General features: G+C 37.9%; 1 protein-coding gene across 1 annotated transcript in view; it reads left to right on the forward strand.

Moving 5' to 3' along the window:
* Positions 1–17,396, forward strand: part of drosha (ribonuclease 3 drosha) — a 295,969-nt gene extending 278,573 nt beyond the window's left edge. Inside the window, exons 21-22 of the mRNA XM_067146934.2 lie at positions 5,518–5,663; positions 14,434–17,396. Of these exons, the coding sequence (XP_067003035.1) occupies positions 5,518–5,663; positions 14,434–14,603 (316 nt within the window). The 3' untranslated portion in view covers positions 14,604–17,396. The remainder of the gene's footprint in view (positions 1–5,517; positions 5,664–14,433) is intronic.
* Positions 17,397–25,516: the final 8,120 nt, after the last annotated feature.

Raw genomic sequence — 25,516 nt, forward strand, 5'->3', positions numbered from 1 at the left:
TTGAGTCATTTACTGTACTGTCATTTTCAAAGTATATTTCTTATTATTTTGAGCATTCAGCTCCTTAGCTTGACGCAAGTGTGATAAACTGATATAACTTGAAAACAGTATTCTATAACCAGTGGGTAAATAATGCGAGTATCGAGCTCAAATTATTATTATTATTATTTTACAATTATGATTTTTACTATGACTTGTGATGTATGGCTATGAAGTGTTTACGTCCACTTATTAGTATTAGTATCATTATTATTTTCGATTGCGTTGTTTGTGAGGTTATGTCATGAAACATGTGCTGTGTTTATATTTATATGAGTTTAGTTAATATAAGAACCTGTAATTAATAGCATATAATTTATTATTACCTGTAACATTGTGCAAAACATTGTAATATCCAGAATAACATTAGGTAAGACAAGAACTATATAGAACCTTCCTTCCAATTTTAACTATGTATTAAACACTCTAGAATTTACTAGAAGGTATGTTGTGACATATCCTTCTAGAAGCCTGGCCAGGTGACATATATAAGGAAGCGGTCTTGATGGTAGAGTAGAGTTATTGGTTAGCTGGAGTTGTTTTTTAAACACGTGTTGTGTATGCCGACATGCTAATGTGGCAGTCAGCAGGCAACTGTTTCAAGATGGCAGTCATAGTCTAGTAATGTTTTTGTGATAGTGTTTTTTGTTTGTGACAGCAGTTGATTAGGTTGTGTGTGTCTTTGTGGCTACATCAGGCTGAATACTAGCCTTAGGTTCAGAGGGCCCCGTGTTTGATTTGGGATTTTAACAGTGTATGGTTAATTCCTCTGGCTCTAAGACTGGTTATTTGTGTTCCTTTCAATACACTTCTCTTCATCTACAATCAACACATCACACTAGCAGCCACCACCGAGACACATAATGGCAAATGCATCCCTCCACATAGGGTTGGTGTTGGGAAGGGCATCCGGCCGTAAAACTGGGTCAAATGTACATCCCTCTCTCTCTCTCTCTTTTTTTTTTTTTTTCCTCTAGTAAAGTGGGGAAAAGGCCGGAAAGAAGAAGATAGTCACTATTTCCTTGGCCAACAAAACCGTTAAAAGGGAAATGTCAGATGTTGGATAGTATCCTTCATACAAAGAAAATTCCTAGAAAATAACCTAAATTACATTTTCAAAACTAAATTTGCTGCTATTTAGCTATGTAAGACAGTCAAAAATTAATAACCAGAGGTCGTGTTCAATTACGGAGATATTCAGACACCATGGTAAGCTTTACCTCACTGTGCTAATGACATAGAAAACTACCTATTCACCCTGTGGATTGGCCCATAATCAATAAAAGGAAGTTAACTAGTTCTGAAATGAATATTATGAGGACAGCAGGACACACAGACTTCCAAATTAAAAGGAATACATAATAGCATAAACACAATGACAGTTCAGTACTGGAAAGGAACGAAATGGTGTCTATACAGGATGAATCACCTAAAACTTGCACCTCAAATATTTCTGAAATGTAAGGTGCTAGTGATGTGCTGTTTTCACAAAAATGAAGTGTAACCAGGGACAACATTTTTCAAATTCAACAATGCCTATTGACATTATGCTCAATGTGTCAACACTGACTTAAGAAGAAAAAATTAAAACAAATTCTTTGGATTCTGAAGAAGAATTAGTCTTGAAAGGTTGTGTTCAAAATGACCAGCTTCAATACAAGCTTCCAGTCTGCCATTTAAAGATTGATGCACACATTCTAACATTTCATCAGAAATTTCAGTGCAGGCAGCAGGAATACATAGTTTCATATCATCTAGTGTAGCTGGTATGTTCTTGTAAACAGTGTCTTTCAGCTTTCACCAGAGAAAAAAAAAACTCTAAAGGGGTTAAATCTGGTGAACAGGCCGGCTAGGGTACAGGTCCCTTTTGTCCAGTCCATTGGTCTGGAAACAATCGGTGAAGACAAACTGTAGTGCGTCATGCACTACGCGTTGGACAGTCTTAATGCTGATACCACACGTTCCTCCTCATCTGGAGTGGAACGTCTTCTAACATCTGTGGAACTTGGTCTGTTAGGAGGTTGAAATGCTTTTGAGAATCTAGTATTCCTTCTATGAAGAAAAAAAAAAAAAAAAAAGGGCCCATGAGCTGATAGTTTACTATTCTACACCACACGTTTAAACTCCATGGACACTGGTGTTCCACCTGACGAAGCCATTGAGGATTGTTCACGGACTGAAAATTCATGTTTCAGAGGTTTACTTGGCCAGGATTTGTAAATGTTGCTTCATCACTAGACAAGATTCATGTTAAATCAGGTGTATCTTGTCTTAGTGCCCATGTACAAACATTAACATGTTTCTCAAAATCATTTCCATGCAGCTCTTGATAGAAAGACACATGATACAAATGAAACTTATGCTGGTGGAGAATGCATAGTACACTTGCCCGACTCATGCCACTTCCTCATGTGATTGCACGGAAACTAACAATCGGATCTGCAGCAACAGCAGCTAGAACATTAATTTTACCCTCTTCTCCAGTCACTTGTTTGTTTCTGTTACGTTTTCTAGGTGTTTACTGCCAGTTTAACATAATTGGTTACAGAGCATAAGAATGAACAGCATTCCTACATTCTCCATACACCATTAACATGCCAGCTGTTTCAGCATTGGTAAATACCATCTTCCACCACGTCCTACTTCTTGAACTATCACAAAGTAACTGACAAGGAAGTCGCAATGCAATCAGTGTACTATTAAGGAAACAAACATAAGAACATCATAGCCTCGTAATTAAGCAGTTGAATGGAGCAGACAACTATTGATATTCACAATTTTCAAATTATGATAGCTCATAAACTACTTGTACTAGAATCCTTTAAAAAAAAAAAAACCATTGACATTCTAATTTTAGTTTTATTTTGTTGATATCAATAGGCAGTGTTCCATTTGAGACATGTAACTATCTGAAATAATACACATTCTAATACTTACTAGAACCTGTGTATGGGCTGCAATTATGAGTCCCTGATTAAACTTCATTTCTGTGAAAACAGCACATCAATAGCACCTTCCATTTGAGAAATATGACTTGACAATGACAGGTCAGAGTGGGAAGAGGGAGAAATAGAAAGAAAAAACAAAATGGACAAGGATGATTTCCACATCTTCATATAGTGTCACCTTCAAAATGTTTGGCTCCCTCCCCATCAATACCAATTCTAAATTCTTCTCAGCCCCCTACAGTTTTCAGCTTTTAAGCTTTATCAAGCAAGGGAGGGGCTCCAACACTCATTGAGGGGCCATCTTGATAGATCTTCAGTCTTCATGCAGGAAGTGTGCAATAAGAAGAAAGCCAAGATAAATGTAGGAACAGGAAAAGGAAAAAAAGATGAATACTGCCAGTAAAAGACTAGTGTGTGTTGACATAGATAAAAGTGCTCAAATAGGCTCAAGAGTATATTCTTTTATGTGGATTTGATTTGATTATATGATAATACAGTGTGTTTGCTTATGGGTGGAGCCGGGAGAAACCTTGCTAGCAACGGGCGGGCTTGAGAAGCGCCAGTCAAGGTCGAGAAGGCAGCCGTTGTAAGCCAGCCAGCTGTGCAGTGTGTGTGTAATGCAGTGGTTAGAAATGCAACAGGCTAAATACCCTCTTGAACAGAGAGTTTTTATGTTAGAACATATGTAAAAACAAAGTCATGTAGAGAGGTGTGCAGACAGTTTGCAGTGAAATATCCACGTGCTCCATTTCCGGGTAGAGAAACTGTTAGACGACTTTTTAACTAATTAAGGACAAGAGATCACTAATTGCTTCAGTTCCTAAGCAAAAACAAAGAGTACCGGGCGAGTTGGCCGTGCGCGTAGAGGCGCGCGGCTGTGAGCTTGCATCCGGGAGATAGTAGGTTCGAATCCCACTATCGGCAGCCCTGAAAATGGTTTTCCGTGGTTTCCCATTTTCACACCAGGCAAATGCTGGGGCTGTACCTTAATTAAGGCCACAGCCGCTTCCTTCCAACTCCTAGGCCTTTCCTATCCCATCGTCGCCATAAGACCTATCTGTGTCGGTGCGACGTAAAGCCCCTAGCAAAAAAAAAAAAAACAAAGAGTATTGACGGAGGACAAAATTGGTGAAATCAATGCATCATTCACACGCTCTCCGAATAAATCTCTAAGACGTGTTTCACAGTAAGTTAGTGTTACAAAAACATTCATTTTTACTGTCACCAGACTTCTAAAATTAAAACCATATAGAATGCATATCGTGCATGTTTTACGGCCTAGAGACAATGAAAAGCAAGTTCATTAGATATTACAAAATATTGTGGACAGTAGAGTGGATCCTCATTCAATAATTTTTTCTGATGAGGCGTGGTTTCATCTATGAGGACATGTTGCTTCACAGAACAATCACTATTGGAGTACACATAATCCACATTTAATTCATGAGGTTCCAGTGCATGACGAAAAAAATTGGTGTTTGGTGCGCCTTTACAGCAAAGTGAATTATTGGGCCCATTTTTCTTTAGGATACAATAAATGCACAAAGATATAGTACTCTAACACTCATGCCATTTTTCCAAATGTTATCAGATGAGAAATTTTATGGTTATTTTCAATAAGATTTAGCAACAACCCATACAGCTCATGAATCCATGAACAAATTAACTGTTTTGGAGAAAAGATCATTTCTCAGGGTTTACAGCTGCCACATTCCCCCGACCTCATGGTGTGTGATTTCTATTTGTGGGGAACACTAAAAAAATAATGTTTATAAGAATAATCCGCACAACATAGACAAATTGAAGGAGAATATAACACCATAAATTGGGAAAGTACCGAACAAGAACTTACCTGTGTGAACCGTAATTTTATTAAACGATGTCAGAACTGTGTGGCTGCAGACGGTCATCACTTCCAACATCGCCTATAACAAGGTAAGTACTAATTAATTAGTTACGTTATGTATCTTGGTAGCACTGTAATACAGCGAGTGGAAGCATACAGATAGCTGATTCCCGTCCAACAGCGTAGGTAGTGCCTGGCAAGCGATGCTTCAACCTTGACTGGCGTGTCTCAAGCCCGCAAGCGCCTAGTGCCAGGCAAGCAAGGTTTCTCCCGGCCCCACCCGTAAGCGAATGCACTGTATATTCAAGTATGTTGCCTAAAATTTATTTTATTCTGTAGCTAGTTATTTACAAAATATATTGCTGTTTTCTATTGAATGTGTCTGTGGCCCAGCTATTTTCCCCACAAAATGGCTGTAATTTGTGTTATATTGACACCAAATTAAATTTACATTGCCTATTTTGTTGCCTATTTTCAAGATTATTAATGCCTTTTTGCCTGCCTATTTTGCTTTTTTTAATGCCTAACATCCACCCTCTACTCATGAATATTCTTTTAGAAAGCAAAATATTTCCCCTTAAACTCAGCTTTTCCTGATTCCATCTTGAATAAAATTTTATCTATCAGTCCATCTCACAGTTTCTTCTATTGATATCAAATCAGTAAAAATATGTTTTGTTTCAGGGTTATTGAATGTAAGGGACCAACCAACACCCGCATTTATACTGTGGCTGTGTATTTTCGAGGTAACCGACTTGCTAAAGCTTCAGGCCATAGCATTCAGCAGGCTGAGATGAGTGCAGCAAAAAGCGCCCTGGAGAACTCGCACAGTAAGTATTGGACTTCACCAGTATTTATTTATTTTTTTGCTACTAGTTTAACATCACACTAACATTGAAGGTTTTCAACGATGCTGGGATGAGATAGGTCTAGGATTGGGAGACAAGTGGCCAAGGTAAAGCTTGGTGTGAAAATCGGGAAGCCACAGAAATACATCTTCAGGGCTGCCGATGGTTGATATTTAACTTTGATTACAGATACATAGTGATCATACGTGATGCTTCCTTTCTTAACCTTGATATTCATAATTTTCTTTTGATTTTTCTTTTGGAAATCACTACATGGCCTAGTTGAAAGTTCAGAGTTCAGAGATCGCCAAGTCATTTTTTGCATAGAAGTGCCAAGAAATGAGTCGGCATTAGTTTTAAGTTTTCGCAGAAGCTTATCAACCTTTCTCCATTTCTATTGGCTATTGTATGAGCTGGGTAAAGGTCTACAGTAGTAATTTCTTTTTCCTTTCAACTTGCACGTTTAATATCCAGTAACTCGGGCCAATAGAGGTATTTTTTTGGAGAGATGTAAGTTTAAAATGTGATAAAAACAATCCAGTCATAACTGTTGTTTTACTCGCCAACATACCTAACAAATAATAATAAAAATAATAATAATAATAAATAATAATTTTACATCCCCACTTCTGTTTCATGGTGTAGTTACTGTAGTCATGTCCTAGTTTTTGAACTATGGGCAATGGCTGAGTGGCCTAGTAAGTGGTCCTGAGAGTCGGGATACCAGTTGCTATGGAATGGGGAGTGGGCATTTCGCACATATACTGAGTGATGGCATTCTTTGTGCTCAGACGGCTAGCACTATACTATCCACTGGTGGTCCCTAATCCGTTAGAGGAGAGATCCTCACTTGGACTATGTGCAAATAGGGTAGCATCCTGCTTCACTGAATTTACCGAGCTCAGAACATTTTAAGCAAGCCTCGGATCTATGGGAGTAATGGAGTCTCATTCCCATTTGACAAGCGAGGGACTCCTTGGAAACAGCTTGGCGAATGAAATGGAATTTGATAGGGAGCTATCGATATTAATGGGGCTTATGGAAGAGAGAAAGTAAAACTGGCTGAGTCAGCAAAGAGGATGCATGTGGATGTGTTAGGAATAAGTGATATTCAGGTAAGGGAAGATAACAAGGAAGAGAGAGGAGATTATAAAGTGTACTTGGCGGGTGTTAGAAAGGAAAGGGCAGAGTATGGGGTAGGGCTGTTTATCAGGAATACCACTGCACGCAACATAGTTTCTGTTAGGCACGTAAATGAGTGAATGATTTAGGTAGATTAGGTAGTTAGAGGAATTAGGACGAGAATTGTCTCAGTGTATTCACCATGTGAGGGTGCAGATGAGGATGAAGTTGACAAGTTTTATGAAGCATTGAGTGACATTGTAGTCAGGGTCAACAGCAAGGATAGGGTAGTGCTAATGGGTGATTTCAATGCGAGAGTTGGAAAAGGAACTGAAGGATACGAGGGTGATTAGTAAATGTGCAGAAGATATTGGAGCTAATGGGAATGGGAAGCATTTGCTGGACTTCTGTGCTAGTATGGGTTTAGCAGTTATGAATACATTCCTCAAGCATAAGGATATTCACCACTACACATGGGAGGCTAGGGGTACCAGATCCGTAATAGTCTTAACCGGCTTTGAATTCAGGAAGCCAGTTAGGAATGTATAAGATTTCTGGGGATTTTTCGATGATACAGACCCCTATCTGATCTGTAGCAAACTAAGTATTTCTAGGCCTAGGGTAGGGAAAGTGAAATCTGTGTGCAAACGAATAAGGGTAGAAAATCTCCAGGACGAGGAAATTAGACAGAAGGACATGGATATGATTACTGAGAAGTTTCGAACAGTAGACAGTAAGCAGGGTCAGGATATAGGAAGTGAATGGGTGACATACAGGGATGCTGTAGTAGAAGCAGCAAGGGCATGTCTAGGAACAACTGTGTGTGAAGATGGGAAAAGCTAACATCTTGGTGGAATGATGAAGTGAGAGCAGCTTGTAAATGTAAAAAGAAGGCTTATCAAAAATTGCCCCAAACAAGGGCTGATGTAGACAGGGAATTATACAGAGGTGAAAGAAACAGAGTGAAACAAATAGTTCTTGAATCCAAAAAGAAGTCATGGGAAGATTTTGGTATTAACCTGGAAAGGCTAGGTCAAGCGGCAGGGAAACCTTTTTGGACAGTAATAAAGAATCTTAGTAAGGGAGGGTAAAAGGAAATGAACAGTGTTTTGGGTAATTCAAGTGAACTCATAATAGATCTCAGGGAATCACTGGAGAGGTGGAGGGAATATTTTGAACATCTTCTCAACGTAAATGGAAATCTTCCTGGTGGTGTTGCGAACAGTCAAGTGCATCGGGAGGAGGAAAATGATGTTGGTGAAATTACACTTGAGGAGGTGGAAAGGATGGTAAATAAACTCCACTGTCATAAAGCAGCAGGAATAGATGGAATTAGACCTGAAATGGTGAAGTATAGTGGGAAGGCAGGGATGAAATGGCTTCATAGAGTAGTAAAATTAGCGTGGAGTGTTGGTAAGGTACCTTCAGATATGACAAAAGCGGTAATTGCACCTATTTACAAGCAAGGGAACAGGAAGGTTACAACAACTATCGAGGTATCTCGTTGATTAGTATACCAGGCAAAGTATTCACTGGCATCTTGGAAGGGAGGGTGCGATCAGTCGTTGAGAGGAAGTTGGATGAAAACCAGTGTGGTTGTAGACCACAGAGAGGCTGTCAGGATCAGATTTTTAGTATGCACCAGGTAATTGAAAAATGCTACGAGAGGAATAGATAGCTGTGTTTATGTTTCGAAGATCTAGAGAAAACATATGACAGAGTACTGAGAGAAAAGATGTTTGCCACTCTGGGAGAGTATGGAATTAAAGGTAGATTATTAAAATCAATCAAAGGCATTTATGTTGACAATTGGACTTCAGTGAGAATTGATGGTAGAATGGGTTCTTGGTTCAGGGTACTTACAGGGGTTAAACAAGGCTGTAATCTTTCACCTTTACTGTTCGTAGTTTACATGGATCATCTGCTGGAAGGTATAAATTGGCAGGGAGGGATTCAGTTAGGTGGAAATATTGTAAGCAGTCTGGCCTATGCTGACAACTGTCTTAATGGCAGATTGTGCCGAAAGCCTGAAGTCTAATATCTTGGAAATTGAAAATAGGTGCAATGAGTATGGTATGAAAATTAGCCTTTCAAAGACTAAATTAATGTCAGTAGGTAAGAAATTAAACAGAATTGCATGTCAGATTGGTTATACAAAGCTGGAACAGGTAGATAATTTCAAGTATTTAGGTTGTGTGTTCTCCCAGGATGGTAATATAGGAAGTGACATTGAATCAAGGTGTAGTAAAGCTAATGCATTGAGCTCGCAGTTGCGATCAACAGTGTTCTGTAAGAAGGAAGTCAGCTCTGGGACAAAACTTTCCTTACATTGGTCTGATTCCAGGCCAACTTTGCTTTACGGGAGCAAAACCTGGGTGGACTTAGGATATCTTATTCATAAGTTAGAATTAACAGACATGAAAGTAGCGAGAATGGTTGCTGGTAAGAATAGGTGGGACAATAGCAGGAGGGTATTCAGAATGAGGAGATAAAGGCTAAGTTAGGAATTAACTCAATGGATGAAGCTGTACGCATAAACCGGCTTCGGTGGTGGGGTCATGTGAGGTGAATGGAGGAGAATAGGTTACCTAGGAGAATAATGGACTTTGTAGAGGAGTGGAGGGACACCAAGACAACAATGGTTAGACTCGTTTCTAACAATTTAAAGATAAGAGTTATGGAACTAAATGAGGCCACAACACTAGTTGCAAATAGAGGATTGTGGCAACGTTTAGTAAATTCACAGAGGTTTGCAGACTGAACACTGAAAGGCATAACAGTGTATATTGATAATGTAGGTATATATGTATGTTCTAATGAATTTTGGAGATGCCTAACAAAACATTCTATACGTTAATAAAAAATAGGGACAATGAACATACAAAATTCAAAATTCTGATAATAAAATGCATTACCGTCACACCTGTAGATATCTATAAATGCGGCAAACTTTCCAGTTTTTTTAAATTTACATTCTTTCCATCGTAGAACTTCCGACCCTTTCCGTGCACTTGTTAGCATACCTGACCTAAACAATGCAGTCCCTCTTATCTCATTTACAGCTGTTTAGGTAAATCCTGATGAGATAAATGTAAGGAACAAGCATTAAATATACTTAAAAATATGGTCTGGCTTTCAACAACCACAGCTATCCAAAGAATGCTTCAAGTCACTATGTATTACATTCAGAAGTACAACTCGTAACATACGCTAGTTATCAGCTGGGTTTTTTGGCACGCTTTCTGCAGCACGGTTATATTCGGAAGGAGTTGTTTCTGCTACACATACATCAACTGGGAATATCAGAGACCATCTCCAGAAATCATTTGGGAATAGATTCTCACTGTTTGGACTCTATAGTCGGGAACGAAAATATTTTTAAAAGGTTCAAAAAGGCGGGACTCTAATGCTCTCGATTGCAGCGCATGGCTGACGAGATGGCGGTAAAGATGATGTCATTTGGGGTGACGACACGCTGGTAGCAGAGAAGTTGACGACACTAGACGATAATTTAGATGAAAGCAGTGATCAAGTTTACTGTGTGGTAGGCCTACTGCTCAATTGACAGAGGCATATGACTGGCCATTAAGTTCTTTTGTATCAATATTGCATAATATGATCATATGATACCCCTATCCCTTTTCTCTACGGGGTCAAGTATGAAGTGAGACGAATCTTTGTAGCGAGTTTTTACCACCGTATGCCTTTCGTGACGTCATCCTCATCAGAGGAATTAATGAGATGAAACGAATGACATGATATGAGTAACTAAAGCTGACTATATTTACTTTAACTTATATGTAGGCCTAAAAGTCGTGTCTCCATTTAATGTCTTCTTACATTTAGAAATACGGCGTTCTAACAAAAATAGCCAGTATAACTCAAATACATTCATAGGTTTGTTAAAGAATAGTGTGGAAAGTTTACATGTACAATTTATATTTCTGTATAGCCTAGAAGTCATGTGTTCACTGCACAAAATTTGAGGTAATCGCATATTGGATCCCTCTTTATGTTTTTTGGCTGTAGAAATGGAAAAAAAAAGGGGGGGGGGGTAAAATACACAAGTAAATACAGTAATATTTCAACCACACAACCTAACATACATTACCAGTCATAAGACAGCCAGTGTTATTCAGATGGAAATCTCTGCAAGGAGTCTTAAATTTTGTATGTGTCTTACAGTTCCTGACATCAGCTGGAAGTGTATTCTAAGTCCAACCTGGTCGTGCGATTAGGGGTGCGCAGCTGTGAGCTTGCATCTGGAAGATAGTGGGTTCGATCCCCATTGTCGGCAGCCCTGAAGAAGGTTTCCCTAGGTTTCCCCATTTTCACATGAGGCAAATGCAGAGGCTGTACCTTAGTTAAGGCCACGGCCACTTCCTTCCCATTCCTAGGCCTTTCCTATCCCATCGTCGCCGTAAGATCTATCTGTGTCGGTGCGACATAAAGCAAATAGCAAAAAAACAGTCCAACCTAGTCCAGTGAAGGATTTATTGTACATAGAAGAGAAGTTGACTGGAATAGCAAGGGAAGAGCCTGATTTACATTATGGAATGAGAACAGGAAATGAAATTTTGAAGAAATATATAGGGGGAAATTTTCATCCAGAGTTCAATGTACTGATGTCAGTGTATGAAATTTCCACCACCCTTCGAGTTTCAGCCAGGAAAGAGCTTTGTAGCTAGTAGTTACATGAGCATTATAACTTAAATTAAACTGAAGGCCAGAGTTCAATGCATGTTGAAGTTTCATGGTTTGGTTTGGTAGTCGTGTCGATGAGGATTATTTGTTGCAATAGTCAAATATTTGTAGTATCAAAATCTGAAGAAGTTTTATCATCACATTTTGTGTCAAAATGTTCTTATACCATTTGATTGTATGTAGCATTGCATACATCTTTCTGCAAGTATTACTTACATGTGCAAACCAGTCAGGAGTTTTAGTCAGAGTCATACGGCGTTCTAACAAAAATAGCCAGTATAACTATTTTACTAAACGGAATTACGGTTGGATATAAGGTCACTGGAGGGATAATGTAGTTTTCATACTGTGCATTCAGTAACCCCTGTGAACCAGTTATAACAACTTGAGTCATTTTAGGGTTGAAAAGGAGTGAGTTATTACTGGTGTACACACTGTGTTGTTATGAGTTAGTGTTCACGTCTCTTATTGCATTCAGTATATCTTTGATGCCAGCCCACTTGGTGTCCATGATCATTAAGGCAAGTCTATATGGTCTGACACTGCGATTTGCCATTTCAAGTATTGTTGTTCGAAAAAAAAAATTCATCATCAGAATGTTGGCCGTCAAAGTAGGAGAGGTGAGAGTATACACTAGATTGTGAGCCAAAAGCCTGGATTTAATTCCAAACCTCTCCTCAGTGTTCATATGGAGTGAGGGCATATGATGCCTCACATTAAGCCTTGAGCAGACCTATTGGTGCTCTTCAATAGGAGTAGGCTATGTGCTGACACCGGGTTTCACCCCCTCTTTTCCTACTATCATATATCACATCATTGATTTCATCTCATTAACTCCTTTAATGAGGTTGACATCAGGAATGGTATCTGGTCGTAAAAACTCGTTACAAAGATTCATGTCACTTTATACCCAACCCCATAGAGAAACAGGATAAGGCTTGGACATACATACATATCATTCATACCACCTTTGGGGCTCCTGTCTTCCTGAAGCACCATTGTGAAGCAGTATCCTATGCTATAATACGTTGCATACAATCTGTAAAGTATGCGGTGAAAAATTGTAACTCGTTGGCATATGTAGCCACCTGTTACGCGGTTGTGCTTGCCATGACAATTCATATACAAATGCTTGACAGGCAGTCTACTACATGGTAGCTTTCTGCAATAGTTCAAGTCTCTGTCCATAGAAGGCATGACATGCAGTATACTGTTTAAAAGCTGAGAATCTGCTCTCTTTCTTGGTGTTAGAATTAACATCATAAATTGAATCACACTGCAGGAATTTGTTTGTTCTTGAAGTAGGGTGATTCCCTGCTTGACAGTCAGCAGAAATGGCCAGCCCTAGTAAACCTTGGATTGCGAGGAATGAAACCGAACATATATTGCAGTGTAGTGAGAGAGAATCGAATAGTGATATAGTTTCAGGAAGTTACAGAATTTTATTTTCTAGAGGTCAAAGTGATAGCAGCATGATAAAATGTTTGGGTAGGAGTGAGGGCAAGTTTGAATGTGACAGTGATGATCAAGCCCACCCTGCTTCCAAAACGACAAAGAAGGCAAAGGAAGATGGCTGGGGGAATGGAGTGAAACAGGTGATAAAACATCCAAATATGATTTAACAGGAAATTCTGCAGTAAATCCCATCATAACCAGGAATATGTAACCTAACGGCATTAGAAACAAAGTGCTTCTGTTTATAACAGACTCGGTAACCTACATGTTTTTTTTTTTTTTTTTTTTTTTTTTTTTTGCGAGTAGTTTAACGTCACATTAATGCATCAAAGTTTTCTGGCGATGGAAGGATGGGAAAGGTAGCAACCAAGCCCTTAATTAAGATACATCCCCAGCATTTGCCTGCTGTGAAAATGGGAAACTATGGAACTTGGTCATTCTTGTACTATTTTTAGGCCATAATTGCAATTTTTTATTTTGCATATACAGTATTGTGAAATTATAGGTCATTGAATGCCTTGCCCTAATCATGAGCCAGCTTTCCAACTTCACATATTAGAGCCCTTTGCTGCTATCTATCGTCCTGATGAATACCAACATATTCACAATCTAGTTTGGGCCTCACATCCTTTCCTTTCCAAAACTGCTGCTCCTCCCCCTACCCCCCACTCCCCTCCTCTCTCTCTCTCTCTCTCTCGCTCTCTCTCTCTCTCTCTCTCTCTCTCACTCCTACATTTTCTTCTTTTGAAACCTTCTCTATTGGACCAGAATATTCATTCCTTTAATTAGCTTTGTCTCCACCTCGTTTATCACTAATGTTCTAGTTTGGCATGAAAACAAAATGCAGGCAGTCAGTATTGCCACAAAAGAAAACAGCACCACCACCTTCCATGTAGCAGATACTAGATTGTGATGTAGTTTGAGAAAACTCCCAATATCCCAGATATTTTAAGTGTGGGAAATATTGCTGAATGATATGAAGAAACCACTCTGATAGAGAGAAAGTCTACAAGCATAAATCAAGATAAAAAATCTTGATTTTCATTGAAGTTGCAGCTGTCAGCTTTTGAAAATAAGCTCAATTTTTCCATTTTCATCCTCTGTGATTATTTACAATTTGGCTCATCTCCTGTGTAAAATAACTAATTGCTAATGTGAAACATGTTTAAGTTTAAAGCAGCAACATCCTTTACACCTCATACCAAATTACAGTGCAATGGTATTGCACAATATCTGCTCCAGTAATGGTGATAACTGCTTCACTAGGCCCAACAGGATGAGATAACAGCAAAATAATTACATTACATTACATTATATTTCTTCCATGTTTGAATTACAGGTTACTATTGCAGAGAGTTATTTCATTGTCCATTGTATAAAATAATACATTGTGAAGAATTTTGAAATTATATTACTTAAGGCTTGTAACTTGATTTAGTAATTGTTCACTGTTCCTTTTTTTATTCTACAGGCTTGTTTCCACAGCTTGATCATCAAAAGAGGGTAATAGCGAAGAGTATGAAGAAGCAGCGATGGTCAAAACGAACCCAGCATAGTTCGGAAAGAAGAAGTCCCTGCTCAAAAAAGAGAAAGCCTGAAGATTCTGAAAAATGTCAGTCGTATAGAAACAGATCTCCGTGATACAAACAGTGATATCATTATAATTATCACCAATATCGTCCTTGTTACTATCATCATATTCAGCTTCACATCATTGATCATATCTATTTGGAACTTATCAGCTTCTCGTTTATCTAATCTTTACTGCGTGGCTTTTACCTCTTACTCTTTTCTCTCCACTGAGCTAATTCACTTTAATCTTATCTCCTTGTCTTTGTCATATATTGTATCCTTTTTTTCCTTCCAATGTCCTTTAATCAGTCACACTTTTGAATTCTTGATTTTCTTATTGTATCTTGTAGACTTTTCTCTTCTCTCATTCTCCGTCTTGTGTAATATGTGATATTTAGATATTTCTCTTCAAAGGTCATCGTTCAAGTCTCATGGCAAAGATCAGCATTAATTTGTGACCATTTGTAAAGATCATATGTTTATATATTTTTATTATACTATTTCCATATCAGTATTCCCATTAATCTGGAAAACTATTTTATTTGAATGTTTTCAGCATTGTTGCTCTTGGCTTTTTTCTGTTGATCTTAGGTCCTGAACTCTAGAAGGTTTCAGCAAAAATGTTGTAAAAATAAAAATAATAAAAAAAGAAAACACATTAAGGTTTAGTCAGCTACTAGATTATTATAGGTTTCAGCTAGGATTACAGAGAAAAAATAGCTCTATAGGGGCTTGAACTTGTAATAAATCCCAGTTTCATCTTATAGTGATATACAAGAAATGATGGTGCATTTGTTTTTGATGTAATGCAAGAGAAGAAGAAACAGTAGTTTAAATTTTCAAAGCATTGAATGATAAACTGAGCAGGTTAGATCTTCAGATTCTAGTAACTCTTCTTCACTTTTCTTTCTGCTAGCTCCATTATCAGATTGACCTACCAATGATTTAGTAAGTGAATAAACCTTCATTCTACAATATTCATTAAAATATTCAATGTACATTTTAAAAATGAAAGAAAGGAAAAGAAAAGGAGGAGGGAGACTTTGCATTAAAAAGTAAACAATAAAACTAGATGAGGTAAGTAAAAGTGCTGAGGAACAAACATTGCAAAGAAATTGTAAACTAGAGAATTGTTTGATAAATGTGGTAGACTTTGTTATCGATAAACCTAAGTTAATTTCTCATTTCTCTTACTGTCCCCAAGAAATATTGTCCATTTCTTGTGATGTTTCATCTCATTTACAACTGCTTGTACCAATATTTCTTCAATATTTTACTAGGAAAGCTGAGATCTGATTAATACAAGCATTTTTCTTTGTGTGTTTTACTAGTTTTCCTTTCTCTTTTCTACAGTCATTACTTTACATTTTTGTTCAATCTTCTTTAAAAAAAGACTCCTTTTATAGATCCTTACATTCTACACAAAATAATGAAAATATGAAGGATAATTCCTTCTCAAACCCATTTTCTTTATTCACACCAATTCCATATAGACTTTCTATTAGTGATGTTGGTTTTTAACCGTAATTTTTTTCTTTATCAGCTTTTTAGTCATATCCCATCATATTCTGTCACTCATATTTCTCTCATCATTCACATTCAAAACAGCTTGAGTTCTTTACTCTGATATGTGTATTTCTCCACTCTGCCTTTTCCTTTTGTATGTCTACATCCAACCTCTGGAAACCCATGCAAAATATCAATGAGAACTTTCCTCCCTTGATCTGAAGAATTTTTTGTGATGTTGATTAGTTATATGAAAACTGAAAATTTTATATTTTTGGGCATATTGTATTTTTTGCTTCATGTAATTACTAATAGTGTTGTTCTTATGTATCAACTTGAGGCCTTTATACTCTTTTTAGAAAGTGTCATATCTCTTGATTTTAAAAATGTTAAAGGTGTCCACAACCTAGTCCATTGTTCCTTGATCGAATTTAATCTGTAGTAAAAATTAAAATGAGTGTAATTTGTTTTAAGATTTAGCATCATTATTTTCTAGCTAGGAAGTTTACCATAAGAAGTAGTGATGCACCTGTTTTTTGTGTTGATCAAAACCCTCAACGGATAAAGTAAAATTCAAATACTCCCAAAGACGACATTAACCGTAAGGATTGATTCTGTGTAAATTTGGATTGTGTGGTGTCTTTTGTGTAAGTGCTCAAAGAAAGTGATTGTTATTATTTTATGCATTACCTGCCACAAATCTTCGGTGAATACTTCATCTTCTTTCTCATAGATCCAGTGTATTATTGACCATATTGAAGAAAACCTTGTGTATTGTATTGTACACTAGTTGCATTGTTAAGTTTTATAGAGCTATGAAGATAAAACAAAATTGGACAAGCAGTATGACAGTGTGGGAAGAGGGAGCAATTAAAACGTAGAAACAAGGGCAAACATGAAAACACAAAAGGACAACAGCAATCTCTACCTCTTCATATACTGTTGTCTTCATATAGATTGGCTCTCACTTCATCAGTCTCAGTTCCTTAATGTCCATTTACTCTCATCCCCCAACAAGCTCATAATTTTTCTTCCCAGCTTCATCAGAAAGGAACCAGGTTAGAGTGTTATCCAGGAATTAGGTTAAGGCAGATGTTGAGGAAAGTAGGAGAGAGGGAGAAGGTGGTAGTTTTTCACATTGGAACCAACAATGTAAAGCAAGCAGGTATAAGTACCAACATAGTTGGGGATGTGTGAGATCTGGTTATTGTAGCACAGGTGAAGTTTAAGGAAGTGGAGATTGTGTAATATTATTATTATATATGAATAAGAATTGAAATAAATGAAATAAATAAAAATAATTAATCGAAATGTCCGTAGTATGGGCGCCGGAGTTCAACAGAATGGATCACTTAAATTTTAATAAAGCATGATAATTCTCTCTCCTAGGGCGTGTACATAAAGCTGTGCACTGGTACATCTGCTTCAGGCCTTACCTAACCTTCTGACTGAGCTCAGTAGCTGCAGTCGCTTAAGTGCGGCCAGTATTCAGGAGATAGTGGGTTCGAACCCCACTGTCAGCAGCCCTGAAGATGGTTTTCCATGGTTTCCCATTTTCACACCAGGGAAATGCTGGGGCTGTACCTTAATTAAGGCCACGGCCACTTCCTTCCCAGTCCTGGTGTCCTCATCTGTGCATGAGTACCTCATCCATACCATCATACCTCATCAACACACCAAAATATACATAAAATACACTCACAAAGTACTGCTGGAAGACTCCATATTTACAACAACAACAACAACAACAACAACAAAAACAGTGGGAAACCAAAAGCGAGGACCAAGCTATCATATGCAGTCAGCCCTTTGAACACTAATTACAAAGCACATATGTGTAGATAATTACCCTTCACTGTCTCTGTTTATCAACACAACTTGCATATACTCATAATTTGCACTTACTATATCACGCAAATACTGTACCTTTATAATACTGTGTTCACAAATTCTAATACTTGGTTTAAAGATACATTCACTCGAGCAACACACGCTTCTTGTTCAAGAACATAAATTATGGAAAGTCTGAAATACAGAACACCGTAGCTCTCACCAACATATAAAACACCAAGCTGCCACAAGTGATAATACCAAGTGCCTAAGCACTCCACAGTTTGTAGGTCAGTACCACACATCACATTACACAAAATTTCACTTCAACCTTGTTCCACAAAATTTTTTCACCAACATTTGAAGTCAAGTTACATCTCCTCTCACGTTCCACCTAAGATTTAAGTCCTCTCTGCCATTTTCTCACATGCCTAAATAGACCTCAGCTTCCCCCTTACTCCCACATGGTACATCTAGATTGATCCTGGCCATCCAGTCACGAGTGGAAGATCCTCTTGCCATACCAAGACCACGCTCCAAATCTCTTCCGGGTTCCATGATTAACAATCAAGCCGCATCATCGAACTCTGGGCAGTTCCATGACCCGCAGAAACTTTCCAAGTTGTAAATAGCACTGTTTTCCCGTCCACTCGTACAAAACAAATTACTGTACTCTATATCACATATGAATTACCTTCCAGCTTAAAAATGTAAAGAATAAATATACAAATGAAATAATAATAATATGAATAATGACAATAATAGCTCTTACTTCTGAATACAGTAATATCATATAACGCCCCCTTGGTGAATCGATCATATCACATATTATGATTCACCACAAAAGTAGTTAGTGGGACGTAAAGCAATTAGCATTACATTATCAAAACAGACCTTCATAAATAATCCTAGAATGACATAACTGAACACTAAAATCACTGTGATAAAGATTCATTGTATTTGCACATGCAAAATACAATTTGTGCAAACAATAATAATGGTATGGCTATATACAAACGACTCTGATTGTTTCTTACATCCTTGAACACAGTCCCTTCATACTACTGAACACTAGCTCAAAATTGATAATATTTACATCCAAGGTGCCGATCCTGTCTCTTATATCTACAAAGACTATTGATATCAGTAGCGGCGACTAAGGGGGCGTGTGTCCTCCCGCCCCCCCCAATTTGTAGAGAAAACATTACATTTTGATTCTATTTTAGCTGGTTGAAACTAGGAATTGTAGGAATTATTTTTAAAAAATATTTGTGCAAATTTTTAATTATTAACAAAATTATTATCGAAAATACGTACAAAATGTCATTCGTTGCAGCTAACTGATTTGTATAGTGCCACAGCAAGTAGTGGAGACTTTGCAAGTGCTATGAGGAAGGGTATAGGTCCCGCAAGAATAGCTTGCCAAAACTCAAACGTGCGTAGAGACCAATATCTGTTGGCGAAGTTTAAGCTCATTGCTGGGCTCCTGTGTGTCGCCTGAATGCTGATTACCGGGCTCATTGTTACTCAACCGCTCACTGAGAGGCACAGTGTACTGCTCTTTATCAAGGATGTATTGAAAAGAAGCAAGAAGCGTGTGCGTGTATTATTAATATTTTATTTATATTTTGTAGCTGAAAGTGAATTTGTTGTAGTGTGATATTCAGTGTATGTAGCAATGCCCCCGTTTCGTTCTAAATTAGGGAGTGGTAAAACTTTACATAGTCAAACTAAAGAAGTTATTTATAATGTGTATAAATTCATGAAAAACGAAACACACCCTACTGGAAACTTATGTGCTATTCAAAAGAAAGTGGCCGAAGCAACGGGTGTGTCGGAAAGGTCCGTGCAGAATGTAATACGAGACTCAAAGAAGATCGAAAGGGGTGAAGTGGATTCATTTTCAACGCCTGGAAAGAGAAGACCGAAGTCTGTCAAGAAGTGTGATTAGACGATTTTGAGAAATGCGCGGCTAGGTGGACGATTCTCAATTTTCGCCATACCGAAGGCGAGAAACCAACGCTTGAAAAGATCCATAAGAAACTGGTTCAGGATATACAGTTTAAAGGTTGCGTAAGAACACTAAGCAAGATAGTTCGAGGTCTAGGTTTTCGATGGAGGAAGACAGAAGACATGCATAGAATACTTATGGAGAAGCCTGACATAAGGCTCCTACGTGTGCAGTACATACAAAGCATAAAGCAGTACCGACAAGAGGGTAGGCCTATTGTTTACACTGATGAGACATATTTGCATAGTTTGCACACCAAGTCAAGTGCTTGGAGTGACGGTACTCTTCATGGACTGAAGTCATCTACCTCAAAAGGGCAACAATTAATAGTGGTACATGCCGGTTCAGATGCAGGTTTTGTTCCAAATGCTTTGTTGGTTTTCAAATCCAACCAAACAACAGGGGATTATCACGATGAGATGAACTATAGAAACTACGAGAAATATCTCACAGAGAAATTTATTCCTAATTTGCCACCCAACTCTGTAGTCGTGATTGATAATGCCTCGTACCATAATGTCCACTGTGAGCGTGCACTCACAACATCATCCCAAAAAAAGTTATGCAGGATTGGTTGACTGATAAGGGTATTCTGTTTTCTACAGAGACGATAAAACCCTAACTGTACGCTTTGATTAAATCCCATAAATCACGCTATAAGACATATCAAATCGACAGACTACTTGCTCCATATGGGCATAAGATTTTACATCTATCGCCATACCATCCAGACTTCAACCCAATCGAAATGATTTGGGCTCAAGTTAAAGATTATGTAGCACAAAAGACTCGATAATGCAAGAACATTGCTGATGTAAGAAATTGCGTCAATTGGGGCAGAAGAATGGTCGAATCGATGTAGGCACGTAATCAACACTGAGAATAAGTACATTGCGAGCAATCACATAACGGATGAAGTATCAGACAGCATAATCATTAATCTGGAGGACGATAGTGACAGTGACGGAGAGTGCGTTAGTGATAGCGCGGATGACAGTGAAGGCGATATGGGCAGCTTTCAACCTCTTTCAGAAGATGCGGACTAGAACAAGCCATTAGACAAGTTAACTGCTATTTTACGATCACATAATTCCTAATCTCTTTGTTTGTTATTGTTATTATTGTTATTTCATTCAATGTTTCTGGTTCTGCATGTCCAACAATATCATTACGTTATAGGGTAATGTGTCCTGACTCTGGTTATAACTACAATAAGGCATTATATACACGCGCTGAGATTTCACTCGAACGCTGGTCACAGTTCAGCTGGCCAGACCGCCAGTGCAGACGGTTCATTAAGAACTGCTGGCAGTAAGGCGATTTAGCGAAGTGAGGGGGGGGGGGGGGCGTGCGTGCAGTGGTACTACCGAGTCCACCCGAACACTGCCGATGTTCTGCGCAGCTTTCCTTGGCAAGCTCTTCTTGTAGGACCTATAACAGGGGGATATTTTTTGCCAAGGTCGTGGACACTGAGATATGATTCACCTGCTTGCCGCATGCATTCGTCAGTCTGGCAGTCTCTTTAATATTGTCTGTTAGTTTCTGAGGGTGTAATCAAATACTTAATTATTTTTTAATTTTATAATCATGCCATACTTCTATTAAATTTAATATGTGTGTAATATTGTTTCTTTGGTGAAAGTTTTATTGTATAGTATTGAACCAAAACCTCAAAAAACTATTATTGCCACACTTAAGTTAGTAAATTGTCAACCTTTACCTCTCTGTCGAAATTTACTCAAAGAGCATCATAAATTTACTATTTTGTAGCTTTTTGTTTCGGTTTTGATGTGTATAACCCCCCCGCCTGCTATATCCCTCAACCCGGCTACTTTCTGTTGTCTGTAATTTTTTTTGCCCCCCTCCCTCCGCCCTACTTCTAATTCCTAATCGCTGCTACTGGATATAATATGTCCCAAGGACCTTATCGTCAGAGGTTAGAAGCTGATAAGCACACTTGCCTATTCTACTGTCCACAGTATACGGACCCTGATATAAATGAAAGAACTATACCTAAACTTAACATCAGCATCGAAAGATGGGGAATACATAATAAAACCTGACTACATCTAGAATCCAATGTATCTCACACACAAAAATTCATCCCTTCCACAGTCACAGAATAATCATACAAGATTTCATTTGGAACATTCGTAACTAAGTTCACTTTTAAAAAATCCCTATTTTTGAAACGTACAATAATCTCAATATGTTTTCTTTTCCATAAACCCATAGCTAATCCAAGCAAACAGATCACTTTTTTCTCTCTCAGATTTCACATCAATATCATTCAACACATCATTCAAATCATTCACACAACTCTCAGCATTAAATAGAACATTATACACTCGCTTGAATAGACTTTCCTTCATCTCATGCACATTTCCATTCTCACTTTCCTTAAACATTCCCAACACACCAACATAATCTCTGACGCACCAATTTCTCACAAAATATTCAAACCCTGAATCACCATACAATTTACCATCCTTCTTATGAATCCCCTTAAGCACAAAATATGACCTACAATCCACTTAACCAACCTTTCATGCTCACGCTTATCAAACATACCTACTTCAATTACCTCAAGATCATTCACACCACTCTTAGCACACGTTCCCTCACTCACACTCACTCCATTACTGAAATCATTACTATAATTCACTTTGAGATCGCTATCACTACTTAATGCCTCAACAATTAATCCATCTCCATCACCTTCCATATCGGCTCCTACTTTCACTACCTTCATGCCAATAACACTGCTACTCTCAACTCTCTTACCAGAAGTTTCATTAATCTCAAAGTCACCATTTTCACACATAATCGGCGTAACCTCAATCTTCTCACGTACACTTAAATCAACAAAAACATCCTCATTCTGATGTATACTCCCCAAAACACTCTTCACTTACTAAACCTTTATCACCTTCACGAAAACTTCACTTTTAATTTCAGAAATTTCCGCAAGGTTATCGATCTCAACAATGCTATTACCATCACCACTAGCACAAAGTAAGTCATCCGACACATCTTCCTTAATTTCATCAAATTCTCAAAATCTCTCTGATCATTGGTTTTCCTCCCCACTTCATCAATTGCTTTAAACGTCTCCCTTAACACTTTACCCCCCTCATCGATCTTACTGGACAATTCATCTCTTCTGCCATTCACAGCACTACTTAAACTATCAATTTTACTAGACAATTCAACACTCACTGAATTTAACTCCTTACTCTGACTATCAATCTTACTGGACAGTTCCATACTAAATGAATTCACTATTAATACTACATATTTCATTACTTAAAAAACTGATTTCACTCAACTCTTTACTCTGACTATCAATTTTACTGGACAATTCAACACTCTGATTATCGATTTTTGGACAACTGAATAAAATAGTGATTTAAACATACTAAGAGTTAAAGCCGCCTCTTGATCCCTTGCATGCTGAGTCTGAGACGGCTTATTTGATTCCTACCTGTCATTACCGATTGATCTTTACTACTATTAGCTATTTCGCTACTCTCACTTAAATTGGATAGACTCCATGTGGTGGAATTTTTTTTAACTCTCTTACTCCGTTTCTCAGTTTTATCATACTCAACTCGCTACAACATTTCTTAATATTCCAACATACATATCACGTACATATAAAACAATTCACTGACATAGTTTTTAGACTTCCATCCACACCTGACAAGTGTACCTACGCTTATAAGCCAACAGATGTACCAATCATTCTGCCCCTTGCTGGGTGCCAAATGAACTCTAATTATTATACATGAATATATAACTGAAATAAATTAATAATTAAAATAAATTAATAAAATAATTAATTGAAATGTTCGTAGTATGGACGCCAGAGTTCACCAAAATGGATCCCTCAAATTTTAATAAAGCATGATAATAATTCCCTCTCCTAAGGTGTGTGCATAAAGCTGCATACTGGTACATCTGCTTCAGACCTTACCTAATCTTTTGAAAACTACTAAATAGGTAGGAACTGCACCTAGGTTCATCAATAACTCCACTGATTCTAAAATAACTAACTATATTCTAAATAACATCTGTGCATGAGCACCTCACCATACACCAAAATATACATAAAATACACTCACAAAATACTGCTGGAAGACTTCATATTTACAACAACAACAACAACAACAACAACAAAAACAGTGGGAAACCAAATGCGAGGACCAAGCTACATTATACAGTCAGTCCGTTGAACATTAATTACACAGCACATATATGTAGATATATACCCTTCACTGTCTCTGTGTTCACTGATTCTAACACTTGGTTTAAAGATACATTCACTCGAACAACACACGCTTGTTGTTCAAGAACATGAATTATGGAAAGTCTGAAATACAGCACCCCATAGCTCTCACCAACATATAAGACACCAGGCTGCCACAAGTGATAATACCAAGTGCCTAAGCACTCCACAGTTTGTAGGTCAGTATCACACATCACATTACACAAAAGTTTTATGGCAAGTCATGTTTCACCAAAATTTGAAGTCAAGTTACATTTCCTCTCATGTTCCACCAAAGATTCAAGTCCTCTCCGCCAATTTCTCACACGCCTAAATAGACATCAGCTTCCCCCTACTCTCACATGGTACGTCCAGATTGATCCTGGCCATCCAATCACAAGTGGAAGATCCTCTTGCCATACCAAGACCACCCCCTGAACCTCCTCTGGGTCCCATAACAATAACAATCAAGTCGCGTCATCTAACTCTGGGCAGTTCCATGACAAGAAGAAACTTTCCAAGTTGTAAATAGCATTGTTTTCCCATCCGCTTGTACAAAACAAATTACTGTACTCATATCACATATGAAGACCTTCCAGCTTAAAATATTAAGAACAAATATACAAATGAAATAATAATAATAATAATATGAATAATGATAATAATATCTCTTCTGAATACAGTGTGAGGGTGTGACATATGTACTATCACAATTGTTATCAGTAGAATATTGTGCAGGAGGGATACTGACTGGAAGGTGATCAGGGATTTAAATGAGACTATGGATTAAGCTATGAAAAACATGAAATTCTAGGTGTAAGACTCATCTCTAAAGATAATAGGCAACTAGATGTTTTTGGAGTGTACAGCCCTGGAAATGGTGGCACAGACACTGACTTGGAATTATTTGATGAGGTAATCTGATGTGGGAAACAATATGGAAAGGAATGTGATTGTATCGGTTGATCTAAATTTACCAAATGTCAATTGGGAAGGTAATGCAAATGACAAGAAGCATGACCAACGAATGGCAAATAAGTTAATTTGGGAAGGACAGCTGAATCAGAAAGTGATGGAACCAACTAGAGTGAAGATTATTCTGGACGTAGTGCTGATAAAACCAGATGAGCTCTACAGAAAAACTGATGTAATAATAATAATAATAATAATAATAATCGTATGGCCTCAGCTACCGTGTGCAGACATTTCAATTTGACGCCATCTGGCTGTCTGCTCGTCAATTTCGACGTTCCGTTTTACTCTAGGCCCAGTAGATGGCAGACCGAGTAAACCGAAACTCTCTTGGGCATCTATGGCTGAGTTTTAATTAATTTTGTCGGGTAAACACCAAATGTGTCACCAGAGATC

The sequence above is a fragment of the Anabrus simplex genome, chromosome 5, assembly GCF_040414725.1.
Source record: "Anabrus simplex isolate iqAnaSimp1 chromosome 5, ASM4041472v1, whole genome shotgun sequence".
In the NCBI taxonomy this organism is placed as follows: domain Eukaryota; kingdom Metazoa; phylum Arthropoda; class Insecta; order Orthoptera; family Tettigoniidae; genus Anabrus; species Anabrus simplex.